Genomic DNA, 22,475 nt, shown 5'->3' with positions numbered 1-22,475 from the left:
TTGGTGTAGATAGTTCAACGCCAGTGTGCATACAGGAACCTCCTAAGGGCTGCCCGGTATTCTACATTGTTGCAATGACCCACATTTTATGTAACCAACCCACAAGGATGGTCATTTGGGCCATTTGCACTGTTCTCTTAATACAAGAAAAACACCTTAGTAAACATCTTTGCGCTTAACTCAGTACCATGTGGGGGAATTTCCATATAACACATTCTCAAAGGTGGAGTTTCCAGGTTAAAAGATAGTCACATTAAAACTGTTGGTAGAGGGACTGGGGTTGTGGCTTGTGGTAGAGCACTTGCCTCACATGCATGAGCCCCTGGGTTTGATCCTCATCACCCCAAAAAAATAAACAAGGAAAAGAAAGGTATTGTGTCCATCTACAACTGAAAAAAAATAAAATAAAAAAAAAAACTGTTGGTAGAGGGCTGGGGTTGTGACTCAGCGGTAGAGCACTCGCTTGGCAGGTGTGAGGCCCTGGGTTTGATCTTCAGCACCACATAAAAATAAATAAAATAAAGGTATTGTGTCCAACTACAACTAAAAAATAAAACAAAACAAAATTGTTAGTAGAAACAAGGGTTTAATCTTATCCTTGGGAGACATATTTTAAGACTCCCAGTGGATTCCTGAAACCCCAGATGTACCAAACTCTATATATACTTTCTTTCTTCCTATATATTCCTAAGTATGATAAAGTTTAATTTATTAATTAGATACAGTGAGAGATTAACAATAAATAGTAATAAAAAGGAACAATTATAATATACTATAATAAAATTTATTTAAAATTTATGAATTGCTTACTTTTGGAATTTTCCATTTAATGTTTTCAGACCACAATGGACTGTAAGCACCTGAAACCTAAAAAAAGCAAAACTACAAATGGGGGAGGAAATGAAGCTATAATCTGGAACATCCTCTGTATGTTGAAAACTTGCTCCTGCATGGTGCTATTGGAAGGTTGTGGAAACTTTTAAAGATGAGGGTTCTAATGGGATGTCTTCAGATCACAGGGAGTTTGCCCTTAAAGGGGTCAGTGGGATCCCAGCTCTCCTCTTCTCTTTCACTCCCTAATCATTGGTGAGCAGTTTTGCTCTACTCTGCAATCCTTCCATAATGTACCACCGTGTGTCCAAAGCAATGGGGTCAATTGATTGTGAACTGAAACTTCTAAAACCATGAGCCAAAATAAATCTTTTATTTTTATAAATTGATTACTTAAGGCATTTGTTAAAGTAATGGAAAGCTGACTAACACAGGGGGACTACTGCATGGACAAACTTTCCTTAAAAAAAGGTGAGACTAAGCTGTGTGCAGTGAGTGACACATGCTTATGCTTATGTTCACAGCTACTAGGCAGGTTGAGGCAGGAGAATGGCAAATTCCAGGCTAGCCTGGGGAACTTAGTGAGACCCCGTCTCAAAATAAAAAATAAAAAGGGCTGGGATGTAGCTTAGTGGTTAGAGTGTCCCTGGGTCCAATCTCAGTGTGTGGGTGTGTCTCTATCAGCTTTCAAGTGTCTGAGTATGTTCCTAAGCCTGGCCAATGTGAAGCCTTGATTTTTTTTTTTTAAATTTTGCTCCTTTAGTTTCTGGTATTTTTGTTACTTTAACTTCCTTTCCCTAATTACAACTGAAGTGACAATTTTAAAATCTCTTTAAAAGGCATTTGTATTTCTTCTGCTGCTTATCTTTTGCTAATGTTTCTGCTTCTTTTTCTTATTGCTTTGTAAGAGCTTTGTGCAGTTTGTCTGTTTTAACAAACAGTTCTCCCCAGACTGTATAATTTGTTTTATAACCTTACTTAGTGTTTGCCATAAAGAAGCATTGTCAGTTTTGTGCTGTTCTTTGAGAAACTTAAAACACTGCTAAAGAAACAGGGAATAACAAAACACATGTGCTACAAAGCCTAACAAAGTCTTACAGCCCTTACCATTTTGGTAAACCGTCCCTGGCAAATGCACTTCAGATCCCAGATTTACTTTCTAGCTGTCTGATTGTAGGCAAATTTCTTAGCCTTGCTGGGCTCTGGCCTTCTATTCTGTTAAGTGAGAATAACAGAATTTGCTTTATAGGAATTTTGGGGGAAATAACGTAGTTCTGGTTTAGGCTGAAGGCTTTCCTTTGACTTTCCTGCAGAACTCATAAATCAAATCAGAGCAAACAACTCCCTTTTTTTTTTTTTTTTTTTTTTTTTTTTACTAATTGTATGCGAGTTGAGCGCGGTGGCACACGCCTATAACACCAGCGACTGGAGAGGGGAGGTGTTTAGGAAGGAGGATGGCAAATTCCGGGCCAGCTTCAGCAAATTAGCGAGACCCCGTCTCAAAAAATAAAAAGGGCTGGGAATGCAGCTCAGTGGCAAAGCGTCCCTGGTTCAATCCTCAGAAACAGAAACACACACACACACACACACACACACACACACACACACACACACCGCTCCCCCCCCCCCAAAAAAAAAAAAAAAAACCAAAAAACTGGTGTGGTGGCGCACTCCTGCAATCCCATCTACTTGGGAAGCTGGAAGCAGGAGGACCCCAAGTTCAAGACCTGCTTCGACGATTCAGAGAAACCCTCTCAACAAAACAAACCTCCACCTCCGCCCCGCACAAAACAAAACAGGGTTGAGGGGGCGGCTGAATATAAAACCCAGCTATATATATAGCTGATTATATAACACTCCTGAGTTCAATCACCAGTACAGGGAAAACAAAAGCAAAACAAAAAACCTGAATCAATCCCGAACTACATAGGGGTTGGTAGCGTGGCTGAGGCAGAAATGTAGATTTATTGAGTACTTACTTGCCAAGTAAGGCGTACTAGATCGTTAACTGGTGACAATGCTTTACATGTGCAGTAACCAATTTTATGGTATAACTAAGCTCAAGGAGCCCAGCTGTTGCAGTCCAAGCAACCGGGTCACTTCAGCGCGCCTCCCACTGGAAGCCCTCAGGCTACTTTTACCCTCAGGTCCTCCGGCTCCGGCCGGTTAGACCGGCCGTTAGCAGCCTGGGTCGAGAATGCCGCGGAACGAAGTACCCAGGCTTCTGGTGTTCCTGGTTCTGTCAATTAAAAGACAGCCACTCTCCTCCCCATTTTCCCGCGGTGCCTTTCGGAAGTTGTAGTCAGACACTCCTCAGACCTGCTCCAGCATGGGCAAGGATAGGACTCTAATTCCCAGAATGCCTCGCGGCGGACAAGTGCAGCCCCTATTCTCATCCTTTCCACTCTTCCATTCCATTCCTTCCCTGCTCTCGCTTCTCTTCTGAATACTTCACACTGGGCTCCTGTCTGAAGTTTTTCCGCTCGCGCATCTTTTTCTCGCTTTTTTCACCATCCTTTCCTCTTTCTCTGGAAGCTAATAAGAGACACTGGCTCTGATTAAGCAACTGTTCAAGACCCGGGGTGCGTGAGGGGGATCGACAGAGTGGTGAAGGGGCCCAAGAGGGCCAGGGTTATGAAGACAGTTGAGTGAGAGGCGAGAAATTAGGAGATTGGACGGTGTGGTTTTCAGTGAGAGGGTGAAGTAGACTTTGGGGAGGGAAGGGGATAGAGGTGGATTTAGATTTGGGAAGCATGGAGGGAAGAGGCAGTTTATTGCCATATGGGGAGGATTGACAGAGTTGGGGCTTGTAGAAGGAGTAGGAGGAGTAGAAGAGAAGCGGGGATAGTACTGGGTGCACACAAATCTCTTTGTCTCTGCTTAGCAAAGATGAGACAAGTCATTCGAATACCAAATGATTTTTCAAGCACACGACAATTTTGAGAGAAGGACAACCGAGGGAAAACTGGAGTTTAGGGCAGAACTGGTATAAGGAAGCAGGAAAGGCAGGGAGGTTGGAGGTTGGTGAAGTTTGAGAGAAATAAGAGATAAGTGATGTGGGAGAGGAAACCTCAGAAAAGATGGGGTTATGGGCTGATGGATCTGGAAACAGAAAGATTAGGGGTGACACTGGCATGGATCATGTTGGATGTATGTCTAACATTTGCATCCCTCAGGTGATGGAGAGCACCCCTGCAAGGGGTGGACTGAATCGAGTACACCTACAATGCAGGAATCTACAGGAATTCTTAGGGGGCTTGAGCCCTGGGGTATTGGACCGATTGTATGGGCATCCTGCCACATGTCTGGCTGTCTTTAGGTGAGGAGACTTCTTTGTGTCAGGGATCATGGTGGGGAAATGTAATAGGGATTTGAGACTGGAATAATTATCATGGGTAGCAGCTTAGTGGCCTAGTGATGGTAGAGGGGTATTGGAGATTACTCCCAAATGTGGAAGGCCAAAACAGATGGAGCTTGTGTAGGCAACAGGACTGGTAAAGATATGGGGATGAGATGAGATGTTTGAGAGGCAGTTGAAAGCAGAGATTCAGTTATGGGACAGCTTCTGATACTAATATTTGACTTCTACCCTCTACAGGGAGCTCCCATCTTTAGCTAAAAACTGGGTGATGCGGATGCTCTTTCTGGAGCAGCCTTTGCCACAAGCTGCTGTAGCCCTGTGGGTGAAGAAGGAATTCAGCAAGTGAGTCTCTATTGCATTCTCAGCTAAACGCAAATTTCTCAACCTCTAGATTTCCCAAACTCCTGTTCTTTGGAACACTTTCAAGAAGTTTTATACACACACACACACACACACACACACACACACACACATATACACACACACACACACACATATACATATACATATATATGTGTATGTGCACATACATACACATATGCACATAAACACACATATGCATATATATATTTTTTGGGCATTGGGGATTGAACCCAGGGCCTTGAGATGCACACTAAGCATGTGCTCTGCCACTGAGCTACACCCCCACTCCCTCCAGGAAATATTAATTTATTAATGGGTGTATTGCAAAACTTGTCATTAAATAAACTTTGGAAACTGCTATATTTTCCCTCTTGGAGAATTGGGATGTCAATAATGAGACTCTTGTAGATTGCTAGGCATTTCAGTGAAGACATTTATCTTAAGAAGGCACAATTTGGGCTGGGGTTGTGGCTCAGTGGTAAGAGTGCTTGCCTAGCATGCGTGAGGTACTGGTTTCGATTCTTAGCACCCATACAAATAAATAAAATAAAGGTCCCTCCACAACTAAAAATACATATATTAAAAAAAAAGAAGGCACAATTTGACTATGTAGAACTGTTTCAAGGATCACCAGTTCAGAAAAGGCAGAAATGGAGGCCTTTATGGCTCTCTTTTTGCTCTTCAGACACCCTTCTCACCTCTCTACTTCTGTTCCAGGGCTCAGGAAGAAAGTACAGGGCTGCTGAGTGGCCTCCGCATCTGGCACACCCAGCTGCTCCCTGGTGGCCTTCAGGGCTTTATTCTCAACCCCATCTTTCGCCAGAATCTTCGCATTGCCCTTCTGGGTGGGTATGTTACTTCCGTCTCTTCCTAAACTAGGCCGGGAACTGCTAATTACATGCTGGAGGAGAACTTCTGAGGAGCCGCCTCAGAACCTTAGGGTCCTGGGACCTTTGGGAGCTCATTCAGGAATAAGTTGGACCAGATATGGCTGTAGGATGTAGGATGTATGACCCATGGGTTAAAGGTGTGAAAGATTGAAGGGCAGCAGGAAAGAGATAGGCCTCCTTATTCTTGGCATATCCTGGCCATAGGGGGAAGGCCTGGTCTGATGACACAAGTCAACTGGGACCGGACAAGCATGCCCGGGATGTTCCCTCACTTGACAAGTACGCTGAGGAGCGATGGGAGGTGAGGACATGGGCATCTAAGTGTATTTCTACTGTGTTTCTACTTCCTGTGGTTTGTGGATACTTTGGTCTCTCTGTTGTCTTCCATTTCTAGGTGGTCTTACACTTCATGGTGGGCTCTCCCAGTGCAGCTGTCAGCCAGGATTTGGCTCAGCTCCTCAGCCAGGCTGGGCTCATGAAGAGGTGAGGAAGCCTGAGGGAGCTGCTGTGCCATCTTCTTGGGGCCCTGATAAAATAGGTGTCCAGGGTGAGTCAGGATTGGAGGGAATTGATTGAATACATCCAGAGATACCTAGAAGAAGCATAGGAGGACACATGGAAGGTTGGGGTTGTGGCTTAGCAGTAGAGCGCTTGCCTAGCATGTCCAAGGCCCTGGGTTCGATCCTCAGCACCACATAAAAATAAATAAATAAAATAAAGATATTGATATTGTGTCCAACCAAAAAATAAATATTTAAAAAAAAGAGGTCATGTGGAGATGGTAGTCTTTCTATGCATATCTTTGTCATTGTCCTTTTCTGTGTCTAGTACTGAACCTGGAGAGCCGCCCTGCATTACCTCTGCTGGCTTCCAATTCCTCTTGTTGGACACACCTGCCCAACTCTGGTACTTTATGTTACAGTATCTGCAGACAGCCCAGGTGAGGAGGCCAGGGCTCCTTGCCAGCATGCTTTGATCTTCTTACATCCCACTGAGAGATAACCACCTATAGACTGTTCTCTATTCTTTCTTCCCTGTCTTTCTCCTTCATTTTCCCCCTCCCATTTCTCATTTGTTTCTGTCCCTTTCTTCCCAGAGCCGGGGTATGGACCTAGTGGAGATTCTCTCCTTCCTCTTTCAGCTCAGCTTCTCTACTCTGGGCAAGGTAAGTAAGGGGCTAGAGGACAAGGAGATGGGAAGGGGAAGTCAGGTTGGGGCAGTAGAGTGAGAAAATAAGAAGGAACATAGAACGACCAGAGAAGGGGGAGGTGGGAATGAGTCTATGGTACTGAGGGAGGGAGGAAGGGATGTGTTTTGAAAAGGAGTTACCTTTTCCCCAGGATTACTCTGTGGAGGGTATGAGTGATTCTCTGTTGAATTTCCTGCAACATCTGCGAGAGTTTGGACTTGTTTTCCAGAGGAAGGTATGAACATCCAGATACATGGCTTCTAGGGAAGTTGGGTCTTGGCACCAGCAGGAAACAGTTGCCAGGACTGAGTACTTGGGTCACTTGGGGAGGAAGTTGAAGGTTGAGGCTCTGTGCACTGGGAGGGATCTGATGTCCCAAGCAGGAAGATGTAGGGCAACTGACAGGTGACCTTTGTCTTTCCCTTTGTCCTTCCCAGAGGAAATCTCGACGTTACTATCCCACACGCCTGGCCATCAATCTCTCATCAGGTGTCTCTGGGGCTGGGGGCACTGTGCATCAGCCAGGCTTCATTGTCGTGGAAACCAACTACCGACTATATGCCTACACGGGTGAGACTGGACAGAGGGAGAGCAGATTAAGGGTGGGAGTGGGAGGGGATGCAGTTTATGTTTACATTTACTGGTGGTTTATAGAGCTTTTTAATATTTCTCCTCATGTTTGAGGGAAGGGCTCAAGGGAGTCCGAATATGAGGGTAGCTTTCTTATCTTCTCTTCCTATCCCTGGGTCAGAGTCGGAGCTGCAGATTGCCCTCATTGCCCTCTTCTCTGAGATGCTCTATCGCTTCCCCAACATGGTTGTGGCACAGGTGACCCGGGAGAGTGTGCAGCAGGCCATTGCCAGTGGCATCACAGCCCAGCAGGTATCCCCACTTGGGGGAAACAGAGGTGTAAAGATGGGCTGTGTGTGGGCCTTGGGGTATAGAGTGGCCCATCATGGAAGGCTAGCCTCAAGTCTGTCACAGTTGTGGTGATGAGTTGTCTGTGTTTGAGCACAAGGAATGTAAGGAGAAATCAGGGCCTTAGTTGTGGGAATAGGGAGACCCTTGAGGGAGAAATACATGGAGGGAGAAGGTATAGCTCTGGATTTGTGCTTCAGCACTATTATTTCTAGCTGTGTAAACTGATCATAGTTGCCTTACCTTTGAGTCTCAGTCTCCTCAGATGGTAAATGATATTTCTCAGCTCACAGGGTTGTTGGGAGGATTCAGTGGAAGACTAGAGGTAAAGCTTTTAACTTGGAGTCTGTTGAGCAGTAAGTGCTCAAAATATAGTAGCTACTGCTATTTTAAAGAAAGAATAAATAAGACTATGGAAAGAGCAAATGTGCCAGAGAAGGAATAGCAGACATGATCAGTGGGAGCAGCAACTTGGGATAACAGCTGAACAGGAATGGGTTGAGTAGAGTTAAATAGAGTTAAGAGTGTTCCGAGACAGGTGAGAACTCTGATGACTTTTCTGCCCTCTCATTTGAGCCCTCATCTCATTTTTGTCTGTTTTCCTAGATAATCCATTTCCTAAGGACAAGGGCTCACCCAGTGATGCTCAAACAGGTATGGACAGGTACCAATAAGCCAGGGGGCTGGCACCTGGCAGATGATGGAAAAGAAAAAGGGTCCAAATCTTGGAGATGATTAGAGGGATGGGGTTGTTTGGGGCAGTATTTTTTAAATCCCTACAGCCTACTCTTTGCTCCTGCAGACCCCTGTGTTGCCCCCTACCATCACTGACCAGATTCGTCTGTGGGAGCTAGAAAGGGACAGACTACGGTTCACTGAGGGTGAGTGGCTTCTTGAGTTTAAGTCATTGGCCAAAAGAATGGCAGTCTTGATGAGCAGAGGAGTTTCTGTGCATTTCATTTTTTGTGCACTGCACAGAAAGGGAGTGTCTGGCAAGACACTTTTTTTGGGGATGGAATGTGGCAGGGGCGAATTAGTAGCAATAAAAAAAATTGACCCAGGGGCTGGGGTTGTGGCTCAGTGGTAGAGCATTTGCCTGGCATGTGCAAGGCCCTGGTTCGATTCACAGCACCTCATATAAATAAATAAAATAAAGATATTGTGTCCATCTAAAACTAAAAAATAAATATTTTTTAAAAAAATTGATCCAAATCAGTGCAGTGTGGATTAGACTGAGAGAGAAAGTTGGGGGGGGGGGCTTAATTCAGTCATTTTCCTGGGTTTCATGGACCTTCACGGGTTTTCTTATTGTTTTATATTGACTTTTTGAATATGGCTGGAGAACACTAGGCCCTGGGCAGACAAGGATAGACAATTGTTTTTAAAAGTAGCTGTGGGGCAAGCACAGAGGTTGCCTTAAGACTCCTGGGGCTAAATAAAGGGTCTCCAGCCTCATTCTCTTCCCCTCTTCCCGGTCCTCCTGTCCTGCCGACCCCAGGTGTCCTGTATAACCAGTTCCTGTCGCAAGTGGACTTTGAGCTGCTGCTGGCACACGCACGGGAGCTGGGCGTGCTTGTGTTCGAGAACTCGGCTAAACGACTCATGGTGGTGACCCCCGCCGGGCACAGTGACGTGAAGCGCTTCTGGAAGCGGCAGAAGCACAGCTCCTGAAAGAGCTTAATCCACCATGGACCTGGGCGGGCGGGACCGGGCTGGGCGGGCAAGACGGCCGTGTGACGGAGGGCGCGGCCTCACAACTCAGGTGCTTTTTTATTTACACGCCAGGGCTTATCTTGTTTAATAAAATTATGGAAATGAGCTCTGCGGCTGCCTCGCATCGCTTCCTCGCGGGCTTCCCCTGCCGCACTGTACCGGTTCCTTGGCTCCGGCTGCCATAAGTCTTGCAGGTGGCGGGAGGACAGCTTCCGCGCATGCGCCTCGCGGGGCCCCGCCTCCTAGTGCGCGGGGCTTGCCGGCCACGTTCCGGGGTCCGTACGCCGGCGCCTGTCACCGCGGGGCGCCCTGGGATAGCGGTGGGGTCGTGGGGGTGAGCGTGCAATGGGGTGTCTCCCAGGACGTGGGAGGGGCAACGGGGTCTGGCGCACAATGTGGGCCTAGCGGAAGGACTGGTCCGCGGGAGCTGGGGATTTATGGGTGGCTCCAGGGCAGGCGGTGAGCCTAGTGTCTGTGGCGGGGCTTCTTATCCGCTCCTAGGCGCGCGGATGCTCATCACCTCTCAAACTATTGAAACCTCTCCGTTCCTTGTGTCAGCAGTCAGCGTCGTGTCGCAGATGCATAGGTCGAGGGGCAGAGACTCTCCGACCCTGCTCCAGAAGCGCCCTAGTCTCCATGACTGCAGGGTCCGGTATCTCCCGATACAACTACTCAGGCACTTAAGGAGGCAGAGTTGTGTGGAAGGAGATAGAATGAGAGAGCACTGCTAGGAGGAGGCAGGAAATAAGGGAATGACTGGTGGGTGTGACTCTCTAGCATCCCGAATCCTTATGTGCTCTCTGTCTATCCAGAACAGGTCTTGACCTCTTCCCAAACACTCCTCATGCCTCATTTGCCTCTGGCCTCTTTTCGACCACCACTGTGGGGCCTGAGGCCCTCATGGGGCCTCCCTAGGCCCCATTCCCTTTCTACACAGTCAGAGCCCTATGGATCTTCCCTTTCCCGGAGGAACCGTGAAGCCAAACAGAAGCGTCTGCGGGAGAAGCAGGCGGCTCTGGAGGCTGGACTTGCAGGGAAGAGCAAGGTTAGAAGTCAGTCTATCCTTGGGTTTGAAACTTGGAAGGGGCCTGGAGGAGACGACTGGGATCCAGATGGCTGAGGTATACTGGGAATTACAAACTCTTTCTGTTCCATCCCACCAGTCATCTGCAGAATCCACTAAAGCCTGGAGTCCTAAAGAGATACTATTGTATGAAATCCCTACAAAACCTGGTGAAAAGAAAGGTAACCAGGGGATCTGAAGGCCATCTCTCATATTTTTGTTGCCCATTTGGTCTGCTGAAATGCAGCCTGGAAGAAAGTTCAATAGTTAGTCTTTTGCCCTTCTGCTTCCACAGATGTTTCTGGGCCTCTGCCTCCTGCTTACAGCCCCCGATATGTTGAGGCTGCCTGGTACCCATGGTGGGTGCGAGAGGGCTTCTTCAAACCAGAATACCAGGTTAGTGTCTTGAAGAGAGGGTTACTAAATGGTTCCCAGGACAGAGTGGCCTTTGAGGTTGGGCACAATAGCCTCTGAATTGAGCTCATATTTCATAGCTTTCTTTTTTTTGCCTCACATTTTCTTGTTATTTCCTAGAAGTTCTTTCTGCATTGGAGGCACCAGAGGGTGCTATTGCCCCAGGTAATATCCAGTCCTCTTCTTTGACTTTCTTCTAGGCACAACTGCCCCAGGCTACAGGGGAGACCTTTTCCATGTGTATCCCACCTCCCAATGTCACTGGTTCCCTGCACATCGGCCATGCACTCACAGTGGCCATACAGGATGCCCTCGTGCGCTGGTGAGGGGAATGGGGACTGCAGTTCTTGGAGGGGAAATAAAAAGTGCAGGAATGAATGAAAATAACCATGTGAACTCAGGGTCTCAAGTGAGGGTATTTCTGTTTCAGGCACCGGATGCGGGGAGATCAAGTGCTGTGGGTTCCTGGCTCAGATCATGCAGGAATTGCTACACAAGTAGGTCTTTTTGTCATTTTCCTTTTCTCAGGCAAAAGTGGTATCTTCTCCAAAAGCAACTTGCTTTGTTATGCATTTGCCTTACACCTACTGCAGGCTGTGGTGGAGAAACAACTGTGGAAGGAGCAGGGAGTGAGGAGACACGAGCTGAGCCGAGAAGACTTCCTTAGGGTGGTGTGGCAGTGGAAGGAGGCGTGAGTGTGATGATCTGGGTTGCAGGGGCCACCCAGTGTTGGCAGATTGAGCTCTGGTTTTCCACTACTGTCTCTCCTAACTTGTAGACCTCAGTTCATCTCAACACAGTTCTCACTTTTCAGAGATGGGAACTCTGAAACCCCTTAGTATTGGGTGAAGTCTCTTAGCTTTGTATGTGTATATGTATGTATTTTATATACATCAGAATGTATTTGTTTGAGCTGAGCATGCCTGTAATCCCAGTGACTCAGGAGGATGAGGCAGGAGCATTGCAAGTTTAAGGCCAGCTGTAGCAATTTAGCAGCCCTTTAGCAACTTAGTGAGACCCATTCTCATAAAAAGGGCAGGGGATGTGATTCAGTGGTAAAGTGTCCCTGGATTCAATCCCCAGTATCAAAAAGAAAAAAAAAAAAGATGTGTTTGTGTGTATATTTGTATAGATGTTTGTGTATGTGTGTGTGTATATATATATATTCTGTCTACTTATCTCACTTTCTCACTTTCTCTTGCTTAGATTTCATCACCTCTCCTACTTGCCCATTCCCAACTTCCAGACCCTTAAAATTTCTCTCATTCTTCTAGGTCTTTTATCACTTGCTGTTTTCTCTGTGCAGCTTTCTTGGATTTTCCACAGATTGGCTTCCCCTCCTCTGTTATGCTTCTTTTAATGTCCTAGAAAGCCCTCCACTTGGTTTGTGGGTCTGTTTCCATCAGCTTCTAGAGGCTAGATGATTTGTGTTATACGCACTTTTGTTTTCCTCCAATACTTGGTGTTGGTGGAGGCAGCACTGGGCCTGGTACCTAGAAGGTGCTTGGGATATGTCTGCTGACAGGTATTTCTCTGGGTGCAGGAAAGGAGGAGAGATTTATGAGCAGCTGCGTGCTCTGGGTGCCTCCCTGGATTGGGATCGAGAGTGTTTTACCATGGATGCTGTGAGTGTCCTACACTGGGGTCTCTGTGGATGTTAGAGGGGAGTGTGGTTAGAGATCTGTGTGGGAGGGGGCTTATTAAATATATTGGGAAAGGGAAGTAGAAGTGACCAGGTCCTTGAAGGGAGACATTCTGAGAAGGGGCTGCTAGATGTGGACACTCAGGTCATTCTAGGGCTCCTCAGTGGCTGTGACCGAAGCTTTTGTGCGACTCTACAATGCAGGATTGTTGTACCGGAACCATCAGCTTGTCAACTGGTCATGTGCTTTAAGATCAGCTATCTCGGATATTGAGGTGAGGCAGAAGAAGAGAAGTCTGTTTGTGAGAGCTCCGAGGCAGGGTAGGCAAGTAGTTAAGAGCTCAGACTCTGGAGCCAGACTGCTTGGATTCAAATCTGCCACAACCAGCTATGTGACTTTTGGCATGCTATTTAGCCTCTTTCAGTCTCTACTTCCTTAACCTATAAATCAGAGAGATGGAATGCCTGCCTTGTGGGACTGTTGTAAAGTTTAGATGAGAATTTGTGCTTAGGTGCTCAGTGAATATTTACTCTAACAAAATTTGGGTGAGGATAAAGGGAGGTGGCTCTTCTGAATGGGATTTAGATGGATTATAGGGAGGTTGGGGCATAAATATCAATGGGGAGAGGAATTCTAGGTGTGAGCTTTACAGAGAGGCTGCCTTGACCTCTCCAGGTGGAGAGTCGGTCCCTCCCAGGTCGCACGGAGCTCCGACTGCCCGGCTGCCCCACTCCTGTGTCTTTTGGTCTCCTTGTTTTTGTTGCCTTCCCTGTGGATGGAGAGGCTGGTGAGTGTGCTCCTCTGAAGGGTTGCCCACTTTCCTGTTTCCTCCAGCCCATGTTGGGCTGTGTAGTGCCCTAGTAGAGTATGCACCATTGTGGACACTTACCTAGGTACTATGGGAATTAAGAAAAGCATATATGGGGGTTGGAGGTATAACTCAGTGGTAGAGCAGTTGCCTAGCACATTTGAGGTACTGGGTTATATCAGCACTGCATCAAAATAAATAAATAAAATAAAGATATTGTGTTCTTCAACTAAAAAAAAATTAAAAAGCATAAAAAAAAAAAAAGAGGGCTGGAGCTGTAGTTCAGTGGCAGAGTACTTGCCTAGCATGTAAGGCACTGGGTTCAATCCTTAGCACCACATAAAAATGAAATAAGACAAAGGCATGCTGTTCATCTATAGCTACAAAAAAAATTAAACAAAAGAGAAAAGAAAAGCATATTTGGCCTTGCCTTTTGGGAACTTAGTGTAATTTTGCAGGAGTCTGCTACTCAGGAAAGAGACAAAGAATCAGTTGTAGTTCAGAAAAGGGGGAGAGAGATGAGCAGAATAATCTGAAGAAGTGTTTTACAGGGGGTCTGGCCCTAGCCATGGAGAAGGCACAGCATTTGCAGTTAGGATCTGAGACACCCTTGGGTCCTCTGGGTGCCCAGCAGGATTCTGATTGCTTTTATTAATGCTATTCCCACTTCTCCTGTCTAGTTATTGAGGATTCCTTTGTACCAATACCACTCAGGCCTCTGGTCATGTGCTTACAGGAAACCTGGGCCCATGTAGACATGCCTTCTAATTCTCTGTTATTTCGAGGGGCCTGTTGACCTTGTCTGCTTCTTCCCTTGCCAATTCCAGTTCTCCTGGCTTTAATTGTATTGGAAGTGAAGGGTGAGGGTAATGACCAACTGTAAGTGCTTGAATGTTTTTGTCTTCAGATGCAGAGGTCATAGTAGGAACCACAAGGCCAGAGACATTGCCTGGAGATGTGGCTGTGGCCATTCACCCTGAGGACTCCAGATACACAGTAATTAATACAAAATGTGCTGCCTGTACAATAGCCCTCCTGCCCCCATGGTTAACCCTCCTTTCTCTGAAGATGCTGGCTTCTACTCTCCTCTTCCTACTTCTGTTTGTAAGACTTTTTCTTTCATCCCAGCTCAGCAGTGGCTGTGACCCTGTTCCCTTCTCATGTTGTGCTTTTTCTCAGCTTTTAGTGTTGACTATAGTGGCCCAAATCTAGCTACTGCCTATTTTTGCCTGGGGTTGAACCCAGGGGCATTTCACCATTGAGCTACACCCCCAGTTCTTTTTATTTTTTATTTTGAGACAGGTTCTCACTAAGTTGGTAATGGTCTCATTAAATTGTCAAGGTAGACCTTGAACTTGTGATCTTCCTGTCTTGGCTCCCAGGTCAAGCTTGTGCCCAGCTTGCTGCCTATATTTGTATGAACAACATTCATTTGTTTATGTATTATCTATGGCTTCTGTTGTATTTAATTGTATTTAGTTTCATTTAATTTTGCCACACTGACAGTGGCAGCATGGAGTAATTTTTCAGAGACTAATTTTTTTCTCCCCTTTTTCTAAATTTTTTAACTGATACTCAGAGACTAAATTTTCCTCTTGGCTCCAAAGCCTAAAATATTTACTATTTGGCTCCTGAAAGAAAAGTTGGCTGACCTTGCTCTAGTTCTTTACCTTCTGGTTTCCACCCTCTTGTTCCCAAGTTTCTCATGCCCAGACCTGTTCTTCCTGTAACATGTGCCCATCCGTGTTCCTGATTGCCTATTTTTATCCCTTCCCTTCAGCATCTACATGGTCGACAGCTTCGCCATCCCTTGACAGGACATCTTGTTCCCCTCATCACAGACACTGCTGTTCAGCCACATATGGGCACAGGTGAGCAGAGGCCAGGGGTTGGGAGGGAGGTGCCCTGGGGGAGAGGGGAGTGAACTAGGAGAAGGAAGAAAGTAGAGGAGTGAAATCTGAATGGGTAGAGGGGAAGGAACAGGAGGTAGACAGAAGATGGGAGGCATGGGGAGGTGTGGGTGATGATGCATCTGGAAAACCAAAGGCCAAGGTCAGGATTAGTGCTCACTGCAGTTGTGCTCCCCCAGGGGCAGTGAAGGTGACTCCTGCTCATAGTCCTGCTGATGCTGAGATGGGGGCCCGACATGGCTTGAGTCCCCTGAGTGTCATTTCGGAGGATGGGACCATGACTTCTCTCTCTGGGGACTGGCTGCAGGTGGGACCAATCTTGGTGTTAATCCATCCTCTGGGGGCATTCTCTGCCCTGTCTTCCTTTCCCATTTTCTTGTTTCTCTAAGGCCTTTAATGTTTGCTGTCTCCATTTTCTCCCCAGGGTCTTCACCGATTTGTGGCCCGGGAAAAGATTATGTCTGCATTGAGGGAGCGGGGCCTGTTCCGGGGTCTCCAGGAACACCCCATGGTGTTGCCAATCTGCAGGTAGTCCTGCTTTAAACTCCTTTACTAAGAGCCATGCCCAAAAGGGAGTAGATGAAAATTAAGAGTGTCAGTGGGATGGGCCCTGCACCCTATGTTAGAATACAGGTTCTGAGCTGGATGTAGTGGCACACTCCTATGATCTGAGCTACTCAGGAGGCTAAGGCAGGATGATTGCAAATTGAAAGGCAGCCTTAGAAACTTAGTAAAACCCTATCTCAAAATAAAAAATAGAAAGGTCTGGGGATGTAGCTCAGTGGTAGAACCCCTCCCCCCCAACCAGTACTGGAGTAAAAAAACAAAAAACAGGTACTCTGTTGGTTTTATTCATTGCTGTATCCTCAGTAATGAGGGCCTGGCATGGAGTAGAGTCCCTGGGAGAAGGTGCAGGGCTTGCAGAATGATGGGATCACTGTTTACCTTTCAGCCGTTCTGGGGACGTGGTAGAATACCTACTGAAGAGCCAGTGGTTTGTCCGCTGCCGGGAAATGGGGGACCGAGCTGCCAAGGTGAGGCTGCAATAAGAGGAACAACTGGCCCTGGGAATGGGGAGCTCTCTGATAATTGGGACAAAGAAACTAGAAGCCAGAGAACTTCCTGCCCCAAAGATCTAGAGCTGTGGTAATTGAGGGGAGTGATGTGTGGGACAGAGAAAAGATGGCCCATGGAGGGCTGGCTTGTAGTCTCACTCAAGCCCAGAATCTCCTTAGAAAGCTTTTGAGGTCCTTTCTGAGTTTTAAAAACACTTCAGAGGCAACCTGTCTCATCCCAGGAGGTGTGGTCATACAGGAAGGGGAGCATTGGTTAAAGGCCTTTTCCCTTCTAGGCTGTGGAGTCAGGGGCCCTGGAGCTGTCTCCCTCCTTCCACCAGAAGAGCTGGCAGCATTGGTTTGCTCACATTGGGTAAGGGTCAGAGGAGCTCTTGTGAAGATGGATGGAGATCCTCTTCATATGCTGAAAGATCACTGATGTCCTATCTTCTTGGCAGAGACTGGTGTGTTTCCCGGCAGCTGTGGTGGGGTCATCAGATTCCAGCCTACTTGGTCATCGGGGAGCATGTGAAGGTTGGTAGGAGGAAGCTGGGTGTGGAGGAAAGAATCATAGCCAGGAGTCAGAGGACTGCCAGTCCCAGCACCTGCCTCTTGATGTGTTTTATGGTCTTGGTCATGTAGCCTCATGTGGCAAAGGCTCCCTGAACCGGAGTTTCTTCCTCTCACCACCCAGAGGGGACCAGTCATTCTAAGACACTGGAGAGAACATGAAGACTAAGAGACATTTTATGCCTGTCTATTGTTATTTGTCCTCGCTCTCCCCCACCCCCTGATTTTTCAGGATGACAGGGAGGACTGTTGGGTGGTTGCACGTTCAGAGGCTGAGGCCAGAGAGGTAGCAGCAGAACTGACAGGGAGACCAGGTGCAGAGCTGACCCTGGAGAGGGGTGAGTGCTTGAGCCTGAGGGGAGGGCAGGATGGCTGGGTCTTTCAGCTGGAGAGGTGGGGTTGAGCAAGCTGGAAATGAAGTAACAAGTAAGCCCCTTGGTCTCTGGGGTGTGTTGGCCTGCAAGGGTGGGCATCAGTGGTTTGAGGTGCTAGATGCTGAGGTTCCAATTGTCCCCAAACCCTGTTCTGTTTCCCAGACCCTGATGTCCTGGACACATGGTTCTCTTCAGCTCTTTTCCCTTTTTCTGCCCTGGGCTGGCCCCAAGAGGTGAGGTGGAGATAATGAAGAAGGTGGACAGCTGGGCCCCCACAGAGTTGAGAAGAGCCCAGGCGAGGGCTTGGGCTTCTTACTATTTATCTCTTCCTCCTAGACCCCAGACCTTGCTCGTTTCTACCCACTGTCGCTTTTGGAAACCGGCAGTGATCTCCTGCTGTTCTGGGTGGGCCGCATGGTCATGCTGGGGACCCAGCTCACTGGGCAGCTCCCCTTCAGCAAGGTAACAGTCTTTCAATGCCCTTCCCTTGTTGTAGATCCCCAGGTTTCCCCAAACCTCTCCTTCCTTCTAGCTCCTGATACATTTTCTGTGTTCCCTTTTTTCTGATCCACGCCTACTCTAACCATAAAGTATAGAGGCCAGAAAGATCTGAGCTCCTCTGCTGACCTCTTCTATCCCCCTAGGTACTTCTTCATTCCATGGTTCGGGACAGGCAGGGCAGGAAAATGAGCAAGTCCCTGGGGAATGTTCTGGACCCACGGGACATCATCAGTGGGGTGGAGCTACAGGTGAGAATGAATGCCCTGGCTTGGGAGTTGGGGGAATCTGAGGAGAGGGGCCAGCTGGAAGGGACAAGAGGGGTGAGGGACAGTAGGTGTGAGTCTTAATAGGGGCAGGCTTTTGACCTAGGTCAGTGGCTTCCTCATGCATCCCCAGGTGCTACAGGAGAAGCTGAGAGATGGGAACTTGGATCCTGCAGAGCTGGCCATTGCAGCTGCAGCACAGGTGAGATGCCTTGCCTGCCCATCTGAACCTCTAGTTCAAGGGTTTCCTCTGCAGCCCATACTTCTAGCCCTGTAAACATCTGTCACCATCTTTTTCCTCTGCAGAAAAAGGACTTTCCTCATGGGATCCCTGAGTGTGGGACAGATGCCCTGAGATTTGCACTGTGCTCCCATGGAGCCCTGGGTGAGCCCTGGGTGGTGGACTGGGCGTAAGGTAGCCAAATACCTGTGCAAGAGAGGCAGGCAGGATCTAGGATTTCCCATACTGCTGCCCACATAAAAACTCCTTTGTTCTCTTCCCTCCAGGGGGCGACCTGCACCTGTCTGTCTCTGAGGTCCTAAGCTGCCGCCATTTCTGCAACAAGATCTGGAATGCCCTGCGCTTTATCCTCAATGCCCTAGGGGAGAACTTTGTACCTCAGCCTGCAGAGCATGTGAGATACAGGAGTGGTGCTTGGAGTGGGGAAGGTCTCATATCCAAAGGCTGAAGGAGCACCTCCAAGGAGAGGAAGTAGGGGAGTGGGAGGTTGATCCATCTGGCTCCTGATCTCCCTCTGCCCACAGATCTCTCCCTCCTCTCCCATGGACACCTGGGTGCTCAGCCGCCTGGCTCTTGCTGCCCAGGAGTGTGAGCGGGGTTTCCTCACAAGGGAGCTCTCACTCGTCACTCACACCCTGCACCACTTCTGGCTCCATGACCTCTGTGATGTCTACCTGGTGAGTGGCCAGTTCAAGGCTTGGCCAATGGTAGTACTCCAGTGAGTGGCACTCCTGCTAGTTTCTGCTGAAATTGGGGCCAGTGGCCAAAAATGCGTTAACAAATTCTTACTGTTTCCTTAGATAGGAAAGGAAGGTCCAGGGGGTTCCTAGCTCACATCTTCCTTGGAACTGGCCTGTGTAGCACAGCCACTGTCAAGCCAGGCACTTGTTGTGGCAAGATAGGAGGAAGGGAGACTTCTAGAAAAAAGTTTCACAAATCAGTGTTGGAAGGCAAGGGGAATTTTTTCCCCCCATGATTACCTTGTTTAGACTATGGGCAGGTTGGATGCTTTGAGTGGCCTGGGAGGAGAGAGTTGTAGACCAGGGATCCTGCCTCAGTGTCCCACCTCACCAAGAAGGCTTGTTGATCACAGATTCCTGTCCACACCCAGCAGTGCTCCTTCAGTGGGTTAGGCTGGATCTTGAAAATGTTCATTTCTTGTCCCAGGGGATGCTGCTGGCTGTGGACCAAGTAGTAACTTACTGTTTCTTAACATTATTAAAATAAGGTTAAGACTGATGATGTGGCTCAGTGGTAGAGTGCTTGTCTAGCTTGTACAGGGTTCAGAGCTCAATTCCCAGCACCTCATAAATAAATGAGTAAATAAGAAAAATTTAAAAATACAATGAGGTTGAATAAGCTAAAAACTGATTCTCCCCCTTCCCCAAACTACACATCTCCCTGAAAATCTTATTCTTGCCCACTGGTGAGAATTATTGTCCTGGATTTCCCCTCTTCATGTTCTCTAGTATATGTCTAGGGATAGCTAGTGGTCTCAGACATGCTAGGTGCTCCTGCTTGTCCCTCTCTCCAAGAAACTGTTTCTGCTGGCTCCCAGAGCTCCCCACGGGTATGCTAGCAACTGTGGGGGAAGGATGTGTCCGTGGCCTATCCTCTGATCTCTTGACTTCCTCCCTAGGAAGCTGTGAAGCCAGTGCTATCACACATACCCCGCCTCTCAGAGCCTCCTCAGGTCCTGTTCTCCTGCGCAGATGTTGGTCTCCGCCTCCTTGCCCCACTGATGCCCTTCCTGGCTGAAGAGCTCTGGCAGAGGCTGCCTCCCAGGGTTGGCAGTCCCCCTCCCCCCAGTGTCTCTGTGGCCCCTTACCCCAGTGCCTGCAGTTTGGTGAGTCACAGACATGGTACCTTGGAATGGGACTCCTGATCAAAGTTGGGAGCAGCCTTATAGGGTTCACTGTGGGGTTACTGCTGTGTGGTTTGTTCTTTCTGTGAGTGTTTGGGAGGATGGATTGTTCCTGCCAGATTGCTGGTAAAACTCTAGGGTCTTGAGGAGCAGTGTTAACATAATGGTCAAGAGCAGGACCTTTGGTAGACAAATACTATGTGACTGTGCTTCAGTTTCCCTTATCTTTAACTGGTGATAGTAATAGTATATGTCTTGGTTGTGATAAAGGTTAGATGAGGTAGTAATAGATTATCAACATAATTTTAGCAGCTTTTTTTTTGGGTAATGGGGATTGAACTCTGGGGCACTCGACCACTGAGCCACATCCCCAGCCCTGTTTTGTATTTTATTTTGGGACAGGATCTCACTGAGTTGCTTAGCACCTCGCTATTGCTGAGGCTGATTTAAACTTGAGATCCTCCTGCCTCAACTTCCTGAGCCACTGGGATTACAGGCGTGCACAACCACGTCTGGCTATCTCAGTAGCTTTCATAACTTAAGAATGATAAGCACTACAGATTCACCCAAAAATTATTTTAAAGTTTATTTGTTTATTTTGGTATTTATTTTGAATTTTGAATAGTGTTTTAAATTTTAATTTAGGTTTGGCTATTGGCTATCTTCAGTCAGAGCAACTAAACAGTCATCAAACCTTAGATGGCTCCTCACTTTCTACCATATTCCTGGAAGTGGAGCATTTTATGTGCTGTTGAGAACAGATCGGTTGTCTTAAGGAGATGGGTGGGCATGGATGGGGTGAGGATACAGCTAGGAATGTTGATGCTGAGTCTCCTGGGAGCCCCTTTGCCAATGCTGGTTCCCCCCTTGCCAGGAACATTGGCGCCAGCCCGAAATTGAGCGACATTTCTCCAAGGTGCAGGATGCTGTGCAGGTGCTGAGGGCTCTCCGAGCCACCTACCAGCTCACCAAAGCCCGGCCTCGAGGTGAGGTGGCTCCTGAATACCTGGGTGTCTGCAGGAAGAAGGGATTGATGGGGGAAGAGAACAGCCTGGAGGTCAGACCCCAGGGTCTGGATGTACAGGATGGAAAGTGAGGCAGGAGCAGCTGATGTTGGAGCCGTGTCATTCTCTTCTTCTCCAGTGCTGCTGCAGAGCTCAGAGCCAGGGGAGCAGGGTCTCTTCCAGGCCTTCCTGGAGCCCCTGGGCACCCTGGGCCATTGTGGGGCTGTTGGTCTCCTACCACCAGATGCAGCAGCTCCCTCTGGCTGGGCCCAGGCCCCACTCAGTGACACCATCCAGGTCTACATGGAGCTTCAGGTGACCAGAGGGGCCTGGAGGGATTGAGAAGAATGCTGGGTGGAAGGGAACAACTGAGGAAGAGGTGGAGAAGGTGGAGGCCTGGGCAAGCTGCAAATGTCTCAGCCTTTTTCCCCTGTTCTTCCCCAGGGCCTGGTGGACCCCCAGACCCAGTTACCTCTGCTAGCTGCCCGAAGGCACAAGTTGCAAAAGCAGTTTGATGGCCTCATGGCCCGGACCCCATCGGAAGGGGAGGCAGAGACCCAGAGGCAGCGAAGGGTGAGGCTTGGGGTGGCCACCCTGGAAACATGAGTTCTGGAGGGAGCTTGGGCTGGGAGGATGAACTGTATCCTCACCTTCTCCTCTTACAGCTTTCCTCCCTCCGCCTGGAATTGTCAAAACTGGACCAGGCAGCCTCTCACCTCCGGCAGCTGATGAATGAGTCTCCTAGCCCCAGGAGCTCTGAGCTCTAACTCACCAGCCCTGTCAGTCCTTCTTCCTAGACATGTATTTGGGGACAGCAGATCTGTCAGTGGTTAGGGTCTGATGGGAACTCAGACTAGTGGTCCACCTTTCTCATTTTGTAAATGAGGAAGCAGACTGGCCTGGTCACCATGACTGGTATCCTCAAGATGCACGGGTTACCCCCTGAGCCTTACACTTGCTCAGGGTTAGCCAGGACATTTGGGAATGAGGAATTCAGATAAACTTTTAAAATCTCAAGAGTCAGATAGCAGTGGCACATACCTGTAATCCCAGTTACTGGGGAGGCTGAGGTAGGAGGATTGCAAGTTCATGGCCAGCCTGGGCATCGTAGTAAGATCCTGTCACAAAATAAAAAAAAATAATAATAGGAGCTATAGATGTAGCTCAGTGATGGAGTGCCCCTGGGTTCAGTCCCTAGTACTGAAACAAACAAACAAACAAACAAATAAATAAAATAAAATCCCAAACACATTTGCCTGTGGTCCTTTTTTCCTCTTTCCCTTAATGGTGACTTTCTTGCCTGTCCATTATTCCCTGACAGCCTGGACTGGAGACGAAGGCTACCTGTTAGTTTGGGTCTTTTGACTGCATGGGAGTATGGGTGCTGGGTGGCATCTGTCTTGCTGAGGGAAGCTTTCCAGTGGTGGGGCAGGGCACAGGCTCAATGACCATGGCCCAACCCCTGGCAATGTCCTGGCTGCTGCAGGGACTTCCTTCAGC

General features: G+C 48.0%; 2 protein-coding genes across 8 annotated transcripts; both read left to right on the top strand.

Annotated features, from left to right (window-relative positions):
• Window positions 1–3,207: 3,207 nt before the first annotated feature.
• Window positions 3,208–9,370, top strand: Gtf2h4 (general transcription factor IIH subunit 4). Of its 4 annotated transcripts, XM_005341050.5 has the most exons (14): window positions 3,210–3,413; window positions 4,008–4,150; window positions 4,430–4,534; window positions 5,273–5,404; window positions 5,650–5,746; window positions 5,840–5,928; window positions 6,274–6,385; window positions 6,542–6,610; window positions 6,786–6,869; window positions 7,072–7,204; window positions 7,386–7,516; window positions 8,159–8,206; window positions 8,355–8,433; window positions 9,051–9,370. In XM_005341050.5, exons 2-14 carry the CDS (start codon window positions 4,011–4,013, stop codon window positions 9,221–9,223), a joined length of 1,392 nt encoding a protein of 463 aa, XP_005341107.1. In that variant the 5' UTR covers window positions 3,210–3,413; window positions 4,008–4,010; the 3' UTR covers window positions 9,224–9,370. The 4 variants fall into 4 exon arrangements, with proteins under 4 accessions (XP_077876460.1, XP_005341107.1, XP_077876461.1 ...); XM_078020334.1 differs by lacking the exon at window positions 6,786–6,869 and having other exon boundaries at window positions 3,208–3,413; XM_078020335.1 differs by lacking the exon at window positions 4,008–4,150 and having other exon boundaries at window positions 3,213–3,413.
• A 114-nt stretch (window positions 9,371–9,484) lies between these two features.
• Window positions 9,485–22,222, top strand: Vars2 (valyl-tRNA synthetase 2, mitochondrial). 4 transcript variants are annotated; one of them, XM_013365572.3, is made up of 30 exons: window positions 9,485–9,599; window positions 10,078–10,310; window positions 10,429–10,510; window positions 10,624–10,724; window positions 10,943–11,064; window positions 11,173–11,239; window positions 11,336–11,433; window positions 12,286–12,367; window positions 12,540–12,659; window positions 13,061–13,172; window positions 14,101–14,189; window positions 14,974–15,064; window positions 15,283–15,410; window positions 15,528–15,631; window positions 16,056–16,137; window positions 16,455–16,531; window positions 16,617–16,692; window positions 16,961–17,066; window positions 17,265–17,335; window positions 17,439–17,564; window positions 17,747–17,851; window positions 18,000–18,068; window positions 18,173–18,251; window positions 18,374–18,501; window positions 18,632–18,784; window positions 19,747–19,953; window positions 20,846–20,957; window positions 21,115–21,290; window positions 21,420–21,548; window positions 21,641–22,222. In XM_013365572.3, the coding sequence occupies exons 2-30, from the start codon at window positions 10,110–10,112 to the stop codon at window positions 21,740–21,742; spliced, it is 3,195 nt and encodes a 1,064-aa protein (XP_013221026.2). In that variant the 5' UTR covers window positions 9,485–9,599; window positions 10,078–10,109; the 3' UTR covers window positions 21,743–22,222. The 4 variants fall into 4 exon arrangements, with proteins under 4 accessions (XP_013221026.2, XP_005341108.2, XP_077876454.1 ...); XM_005341051.5 differs by having other exon boundaries at window positions 9,496–9,599; window positions 10,083–10,310; XM_078020328.1 differs by having other exon boundaries at window positions 9,524–9,540.
• Window positions 22,223–22,475: the final 253 nt, after the last annotated feature.

The sequence above is a fragment of the Ictidomys tridecemlineatus genome, chromosome 8 (assembly GCF_052094955.1).
Source record: "Ictidomys tridecemlineatus isolate mIctTri1 chromosome 8, mIctTri1.hap1, whole genome shotgun sequence".
In the NCBI taxonomy this organism is placed as follows: Eukaryota; Metazoa; Chordata; class Mammalia; order Rodentia; family Sciuridae; genus Ictidomys; species Ictidomys tridecemlineatus.
Note: the sequence above shows the minus strand (reverse complement) of the source record. Positions and strands in the feature narration are given on the sequence as shown.

Coding starts and splice junctions, on each gene's coding strand:
- Vars2 (XM_078020327.1), top strand. CDS start 9,703: ATGGGTGGCTCCAGGGCAGGCG. Junction 13,173..14,100: donor CCCTGTGGATGGAGAGGCTG/GTGAGTGTGCTC, acceptor TTTTGTCTTCAG/ATGCAGAGGTCATAGTAGGA. Junction 15,632..16,055: donor ATGGTGTTGCCAATCTGCAG/GTAGTCCTGCTT, acceptor TTTACCTTTCAG/CCGTTCTGGGGACGTGGTAG.
- Gtf2h4 (XM_005341050.5), top strand. CDS start 4,011: ATGGAGAGCACCCCTGCAAGGGGTGGACTGAATCGAGTACACCTACAA. Junction 5,405..5,649: donor CGCATTGCCCTTCTGGGTGG/GTATGTTACTTC, acceptor TCCTGGCCATAG/GGGGAAGGCCTGGTCTGATG. Junction 6,386..6,541: donor AGTATCTGCAGACAGCCCAG/GTGAGGAGGCCA, acceptor CTTTCTTCCCAG/AGCCGGGGTATGGACCTAGT.